The sequence below is a fragment of the Cupressus sempervirens genome, chromosome 9, assembly GCF_028749045.1.
Source record: "Cupressus sempervirens isolate cs-2001-9-10 chromosome 9, ASM2874904v1, whole genome shotgun sequence".
Lineage (NCBI taxonomy): Eukaryota > Viridiplantae > Streptophyta > Pinopsida > Cupressales > Cupressaceae > Cupressus > Cupressus sempervirens.
In genome coordinates, this window is record NC_143126.1 from 717,140,224 (window position 1) to 717,148,984 (window position 8,761).

At 32.5% G+C, this 8,761-nt stretch overlaps 1 protein-coding gene across 1 annotated transcript; it reads right to left on the reverse strand.

The window, feature by feature from the left end:
- Nucleotides 1-7,919: 7,919 nt before the first annotated feature.
- LOC149540732 (histone H2A-like) lies at nt 7,920-8,503 on the reverse strand. The gene has a single exon (XM_089801820.1). The coding sequence runs from the start codon at nt 8,454-8,456 to the stop codon at nt 8,037-8,039; it is 420 nt and encodes a 139-aa protein (XP_089657946.1). The 5' UTR covers nt 8,457-8,503; the 3' UTR covers nt 7,920-8,036.
- Nucleotides 8,504-8,761: the final 258 nt, after the last annotated feature.

Here is an 8,761-nt window from a genome sequence, read left to right on the forward strand (position 1 = left end):
TCACTATCCAAAAAAGTAATCAAACTTCTGGAATATAGATTTTGTAACTTCTTTCTTGTCTAATCTCTGATCTTTAGCTCGATCTCAGATCACAAAATAGCTTTTACAAAAACTTCACATATATCACTTTCACAAAAGTTCACATACAATTGCTCAACGCAACATATCACAACTTCTACATTTTAATTCACAAGATGTCCTTTGCATAAATACCATGCCTTTACACAAATTGTTGCTAGGTCGGCTAAGACCACAATATACTTTTCCAACTTAGAGTAATCATCTAGGATGTCGACCCTAATTGGTCAAGTAATTATTTTGTAAACAAAATAATTTCTTTCCTTTAATTTTGTTGTCCTATTTCATTGGTAAAAAAATGAATATCTCTTTTCCATACAGTCTGTATTGACTTCTAAAGTTATACACGTCATCATCAACATGTATACAATCTACATCTAACTTTGCTAGTCATAATATGACATCAGCAACAAGTTACATACAAAACAATACACTATTGTAAACCAAATTCATATTTAGACAATTTTTTGAGTACCAAAAGCTAAGAATCTTTATTTCAAAGGTTTCTTGTAAGCATGTACGTCATGTATTTCCATAAATGACTATAAATGCATATCTTCATTAGCCAATTGTCAACAATCTCCCCCTTCGGCATTGATGGCAACAAAATAGGAAAAATTTCGCTAAATACCAAAAACTTGTCAAAAATAATAAAGTAACATTACATTAATCATCTATTACAACTTGTCCATCTTACATATACTCCCCCTTACAATATGATTTCATACTTTACAATTTTATCTTCTCATTTACTTGATTTACAATTTTCTTTTTTATCGTTTGCCCCTTTGACATCAATGGCAAAGGTAAAAATGTCAAAAATTGTTGTCAAAATTTATGTTCTTCTGCTTTTAAGTTGATAGTATCTTCATGCAATCATCAAAACTTGCCTTAAGACTGTTCATACCTTTTGTTCATGTATCTTTGGCTGACTTAGTAGAGGTGATAATTGCACATAGGGCATATGATGTAATCTCAACTACATTGAGATCGGAGTATAAAAAGTTAGAATAAGTGTCCTTGGCCTTGACACATTCCTCCAACTATTTCTCAACAATAGATATTTTCAGAGCAAGACTCTCTGAAATCTGATACTCTCTTCAAAATTTGTTCTTTCGAAGTTTCAGTTTCCTAATATCACTATGAACATTAGCCACTTGTCCTTCAAAGTCATCAATTTTACTAGAAGGATGTTGCATTTGGCTAGATAGAGCCTCTAGCTCACTCATCTTACCTTCAATCTTACCATCAATATCCTTAGTCAACTTATAAGATAGGGTACACTTAATGTACAATATCTTGTCATCCTGTTGACATTTTTGAAGTTCCTTGACACAAGTATCAACACTTATCAAATCGTTCTTGATATTCTGACAAATAGTGCTAAACAAATTAGCATCATGTGAAATATGTGCCTTTGTTTCTACAACATTCAAAAAAATTGAAAATTCTTCATCAAAATATTTAGCACTGCCTATGCCCTCTGTTCAAGATTCGTCTCTATATGCTAGACTGCCAAAGTACTATGTAAACTGTCAGTAACCTCCATCAAGGTTCTCTACAGGCTCTTCACTATCTTGTTCTTCTCAATAAGTTTTAACAAAGATGAGATCAAGTCAATTTGATCATCATCATCAATTGTCAAGCGACCAAGTGAAAGAGGAGTAGATGAACTAGAAGGTTTAGCGTCATCTTCCCTTTGCTTCTTTTCAGTTACATCTTTGATACTTTTTTCTTCTCTCTTTTTCTTCTTTTTCTTTTCTTTCTTTTTCTCTCATTTTTTCCTCCTCTAATCTCTTCTTCTTATCTTCCTCCAATTTCCTTTTCATTTCTTCTTTAACAAATCTTTTCTTTTCTTCCTCAACTTTTCTTTTCATTTCATCTTCAAGCAATTTCTTCTTGGCCTCTTCTATTTTCCTTTTCTCTTCCTCTAATAACTTATTTTCCTCTTCAATTTGTTTCAATTGTTCTTCAATATGAGATTCAATCTGTTCCAAACTCTCAAAAGGGCTAGTATCATCAATGTTAATACTAACATTTGTCTGATCTATCTACATTGTGTCACCACTTACTGATACTTCTGAGGTTTTAGGTGCTGGTGAAGATGTTGCCTTGGATTCTATCAACATCTAACTTATAGTTGTCACAGTTTCACTTCTTATCTTATCCTTCTCACCCACCATAAAAAGAAATGGTCTTACTTTGTTTTTCAAGTAAGGTGCTAGATTTTTCAACAATCTCTTGACTTCTTCATCATCAATCTTGTATATTGTCATTATCATAGAATTCTGAAGTTCTATGTCCTCTTCTCAAAATGGTGCCTTTTTTCTCTATGAGTCCGTCATAGACCTTCTAATTTATTGTGCCTTCAATATCTTTAAGTTTCAAATTATTAGCTATCATGTATCTCACAGTAGAGATATTATTCTGATCTTTCTCAAAATTATTATGCAACTCATAAAATTTTGCACAAAGTTGCCTTCATTAGTAATGGCTAAATTAATTTTCTCTATCTTCAGCTTCCAAGGTTACCGAACTTTTCCTGCTAATTGTTTAGAAGTAGTTACCTTCTCTGTTTGTTTAGCTTCTTGATGTTCTTCTTCTTCACTAGACTCAACAATTGTCAACAATGTCTTTTCTCTCTTTCCTAGTTTAGTGGCTTGTTGCTTGACCCTTTTTGTCTTGGTGGACACAACTTTCACTAATCTCTATGATTCCCTCTTCGGTTCACTTGTCTGAACATCTAATATTGTTGCATAAGGGATGCTATGTTCCAAAGATGTCTCTGCAATAGATATTAATAAAGGTTGCACATTCAATATACCTTGTTTCATAGTCTGCCTAACTGCCTATGACTCACTCTCAATCATACCAACCTCTGATAAAGTTTTCATTATTTTTTCTATCTTCTTATGAGATGCTTTCTCCAAGGATGTTTGATGAGTTGATTGGGTAATCTCATCATAAGTTTCAAATCTATACTCAGCTTGGTCCTTCTCAGATTTCAACAATAAATCAATGTATCCAACTGCTATTTCATCACTCAATCCATAACCTAAGGGATCAAGAAATGTTTCCTGAGATTCTACTGCTTGAATATAAATAAAATTTGCATCAACCATAACAAAAATATCTTCTTTAAATCTATTTATAATTGTAGGTGCAATTTTGAATCTTTGTCTCATCTCATTCTGAAATGTTTTCATCATCAAGTTCCCATTATTCAAGATTTTATCTATTGGGTGTCTTCTACATACATTTGTGATCTTTTCCATTGTACATCTCTTGCTACTCATAATCTCTGTGACAGACAAATATGGAAATTTCTTACATACATGAAAAAATAAATGATTGATTAGTGACCAAAATATAAACACGCCATGCTTAGTCCTTTTGACTTTCTCTAGGTTCTCAAGAAGTTGCATTCTTAGAATTTTATTAAGGTTAACTTGTTCCTTCTCAACACATATCTTGTAGGCTACATAGATGAATCCGGCTAACAATTCATCAATCTTAGCACTTGCACATATGGAGTAGGCAATGATTCTACTTTGGAATCTTACATCATCTTGTTTAATGGTGCTGATCACCATGGCCTTTCCATTATGGATTGCTTTTGTGTAGCTCTCAACTTTCTTCTTAACCAATTTCTCACCTCTAAGTACACTGCATTGTTTGTTAAGACCAATTACCTCATGAATAAGGTTGGCTGAAATATCAACTACACTATCTTCCATCCATAGTTTTCCATCTTGTATTCTACTTAGTATGATCTGAGTCCACTCATCGGTGTCTAATTCTCAATAGAAATGATATTTGAACAAGTCTACTTCCTTCAAATGTTCTAATCCAAATTTCATAGTTATATAGTGGTTAAAGACTAGTTCCATGTCCTTGTTCATATACTCACTCTCAATAGATTCAAACTTATTGTTAAGATAACTTCCTACAACTTCCAAATATACTACATTGTTCGAAGTAATGGATAATGCTAAATTAGGGTTTCCTTCTACGGGTTTCATGGAAACAACCTTCAATTTCAGTCTCTCCTCATTCTCAACATTATGAACTACTGACATATCCATGCTTCTATCAAATATAAACTTTTATTGAATAAATTTTGTAGATCAATGATAAAATACCTCTTTTTGAAAATAAGGTTTGCTTTGAAATTGCCTTGTCAAGTCACTTCTGAGTGCTCTATGCTTCTGATGTAATCACAATGAAGTGGTAATCAAGTTTGTACTGTATTTTATTCCTTCGATTCGAATTTGCATTAATTGCATACTTTGCAAACACAAAAAAAGTTGTCAATTATATTTAAAATCAAATATATGTTCAAGATCTTCTATCTGATCTTCAAATGCTCCCTAAAGTTTTCTATAGCCTCCTTCCATCATGAAAATACTCCACAAAACTTCGCTCCACAAACTCTATAAAAACATAGTTTTCATCTTCTACTACCTAATTGACTTACTCTGTAATAGCAATAACACTTAATTCCTTCATAACTAGTTTAGATAAGCTCCAAATTACAAGCGAGCTTAAATACCATTTAAAGTTATTTCGATACACCTTTTCCCAACTTTGTTACCTCTAATTTGATCTCTAGATGAAGTTTCAAATTATGGTGTTGTGAACAAACTTAATTTAACTTAATTGAATCAAACTCAATAACTAACTTTGATATTCATGTCTCATCATTTTCTAGCTTTTCTTTTGAGATGTCTAGTCCTTTTACAAATGCCTCATTGAGTTCTTCTCGAAGTTCATTGACTTAATTTCGATCTCTCCTCATTCTCAACATTATGAACTACAGACATATTCATGCTTCTATCAAATATAAACTTTTATCAAATAAATGATAAAATACCTCTTTCTAAAAATAGGGTTTGTTTTGAAATTGCCTTATCAAGTCACTTTTGAGTTCTCTACGCTTCTAATGTTATCACAATAATGTGCGAGTCAAGTTTGTACTCCCTTTTATTCCTTCAATTCAAACTTGCATTAATTGCATATTTTACAAACACAAAAAAGTTGTCAAATACATTTGAAACCAATATTTGTTCAAGATCTTCTATTCGATCTTCAAATGCTACCCAAAGTTTACTATAGCCTCCTTCCATTATGAAAATACTCCACAAAATTTCACTCCACAAAATTCTTTATAAAAACATAGTTTTCATCTTTTACTACATAATTGACTTACTAAGTAACTCTTAATTCTTTCATAAGTAGTTTAGATAAGCTCCAAATTACAAGCAAACTTAGATACCATCTAAACTTATCTCAATACACCTTTTCCCAACTTTGCTACCTCTACTTTGATCTCTAGATAAAGTTTCAAATTCTAATGTTGTGAACAAGTTTAATTCAACTTAATTGAATCAAACTCAATAATTGATTTCAATATTCCTATCTCATCATCTTCTAACTTTTCTAGATATTGATTTCAATATTACAAATGCCTCATTGAGTTTTTCTTGAAATTCATTGACTACATTTCTTTGTTCATCATTGTCTTTGTTAATTTTGAAGTTCCTTTCATGGTTCCTTCCAACATTTCTTTCATCATTCCTTTTGTTTCTAAAGTTTCTTCCATTGTTCCTTCTATCCCTAAAGTTTCTATCCATTTTGCAATACTTTGCTATATGTCCAAAGTTGTTGCATAACTCACACTTGAGTTCTACTTCTAAAATTCTATTGATCATCAAGTGCATAACAATTCTAAACTATGTGTCCAAAGTTGTTACACTCATAACACATAATCTATCTTCTTTCTTCATAAGGTCTTCAATGTTCTTTCATTAAATCTTCTGTTACAAAGTTAGTGTTTCTAAACATTTTGTTATTCCTTCTATCATTATCATATTTAAGTTTCCTACAATCAATTGCTTTATGACCCATACCATAACAATTATGATAATAAAACTCCTTAACATGATTAAATAACACTAACACTAACATACCTCTAAATTCATACCTAGTTTCCTTAAAAGATTCCACTTACTTTGGTTCATCCAATATCTCAACTTCCTTATCCAACTTATTTGGATTTATCAAATGATTAACTAAATTCAATCTTATTATTAGATTTATCTTTTTCTTTCAAATATAATTAATCTCAAGTTTTTTTTGCAAACATGTTAAATAAATAACCAAAACCAATCTTATCATAAGTAAGTCTTTATATTGACATTGAATCATCAAACTTTTCTTTGCTAAAATAAAGCTTCTCAAATTGTTGCTTGGACTAAGTTAATTCACCTTGCACAATAATATTGTACTTATGAAGTTTTTTATAATCTTTTGTTAAATAAATAACCAAAACTAATTTTATCATAAGTTAGTCTACTTAGTATTGTACTTATAAAGTTTTTCATAATCTTCTTTCAATATTTCAAACTCAAATATCTTCTTCACTAGACTTGCTCTAAGATCTATATTCTCAATCTTCAAATCAAATTCAACTTTGCTAAAATCACTCCTCAAAATCAACTTCAAATTATAATCTTTAATTTATGCTTCAAAATCTTATACTTTGTCTTCAACTTTAAATAATCATCATCACTAATTAAACCAAAATTTGATAGAGAATTCATAAGCAAAAATTTATGTTTTCTAAAATAAATAACAATAAAATAAAAATATATATTCCAATTCTACTTATTTCAATAGAATTGCAAAACCCCATTTTCCAACCAAAAGTGAAATACATATTCCTATTTTATTTTGGTGCATCCAAACAAAGAATTCAAATTTTAAAAAATTTATATATGCCCATTTCACTTGTATTCTTGTTGCCAAACAAGCCCTTAAACCTCATCTCCTATCAATAGGTCAAATAAATAGCCCAATAGAATCCCAAACCATCCCTAGCACATCAAGAATGAAACAATCACTAGCAAAACCAATGGCAAATCCTCTAATTCCAAAACAATAAAAGTATTTGCCCATTTCAAATCCAGTCCCAATAGCAAGTGGTTCTATGTAAGTCATTGCCAAGGTAGACATTATAGAGACAGAAAAGATAGCAGCAATATAGCAGCATCAAGGTGATTGCCCATTTCAGATCTAATCCCAATAGCAAGTGGTTCTATGCAAGTCATAGCCAAAGTGGACATTATAGAAACAGAAAAGATGGCATCATCAGGTTGGGTACCAACCCCATATAATTTTAGACTTAGAATATATAATTTTATTTTGCAGACACTATTCGCAATTTAAGTATTCTATCTGTCTAAAGGACATAACTTTTGAAGAGACACTATACGAACTCCCGTGTTGACGTCCAGAACTATATTAAAACACCTTACGATTTGCAGACCGATAATAAAACCCGTTAAACAGCATCTGGCACCTTTCCTTTGAAAGTTTATTGTCTAAAGAATTGCCTAATCAAATCTGCCAACAACTTTCAGGCAATCGACAAGTCTGCAAAATATGCATCTATTGATCGAATCGAACAAACACTAATAGGGCAACCCATAGCCTCGCATACAAAACGCATCCTTTAATCAAAAGTAGCAATAATTCTTCGCTCAATACATAATCTCAAAACCAAAAGACACCTATTTATCAAATGCAGCAGCAATGTTTAAGGTAATCTACCACCTCACAAACAGAAGCAACCTATTGATCAAATCCAGCAAAAACAATTCCAAGCAATCCACAAGCTCGCAAATCAAAAACTAAAATTAAATTAAAAAACGATCAATCCATCTGTATACTTTCAGTCTACAAGAAATTTATTAGAACAAATCAACAATCCATCCGTGATTACGATTTTTTCAAAACTGAATCAACCTCAGAATTAATAATCAGCCAAAGAAACGAGAAAATAAAAGAAAAAAATCAAGTAGCCTGTAATGAAGAAAGGATAACAAGTTATTTGCATCTGTGGTGTTTCAAAACACCGATTATTGAATCGCCTGAAGCGACGCAGCTGAACTTTAAATTTACTTCTTTTTGGGAGACTTAGGCTCCTTCTCTGTTGCTGCAGCAGACTTCTTGGGAAGAAGAACCTGGTGAATGTTTGGCAGAACACCGCCATGGGCGATTGTTACTCCTCCAAGCAATTTCCCCAATTCTTCATCATTCCTGACGGCAAGAAGGATATGCCTCGGAATGATCCTGTTCTTCTTGTTATCCCTGGCAGCATTTCCAGCGAGCTCAAGAACTTCAGCCGCCAAATACTCCATCACAGCAGCAATGTAAATGGGAGCACCAGATCCAACTCTCTTAGCATACCTGCCCTTCTTCAGATATCTGGCGACTCTTCCCACAGGGAATTGAAGGCCGGCCTTGAGCGATTTGGAGACGCTCTTCTTCTTTGCTCCGCCCTTCCTTCCTCCCTTTCCTGCCTTGCCTGACTCCATTTTCACAAATCTGTGGATATAAATCGCTTACCGTAGCTTCAATCTTAACTTCTGAGACTTATGTTGAGTTTGATTTCTAGGTGCTATATAAAGCCTCTAGATTCGGCTTGGGGTTTGGGGAAGTTTGCTTGCCGTCAGATTATTTCTCACGCACGGTTCAGATTCTTTTTTTCTTCGATCCGTGGACTGTCGATTCCACTAATCAATGATTCTTAAATTTGAAATTTGAAATATATGTCGTACTTTAATATAATTTTGTCCGTAGCGGATATTAGCGGGAGGCGACTCGGTGGAGAGGGAATAGA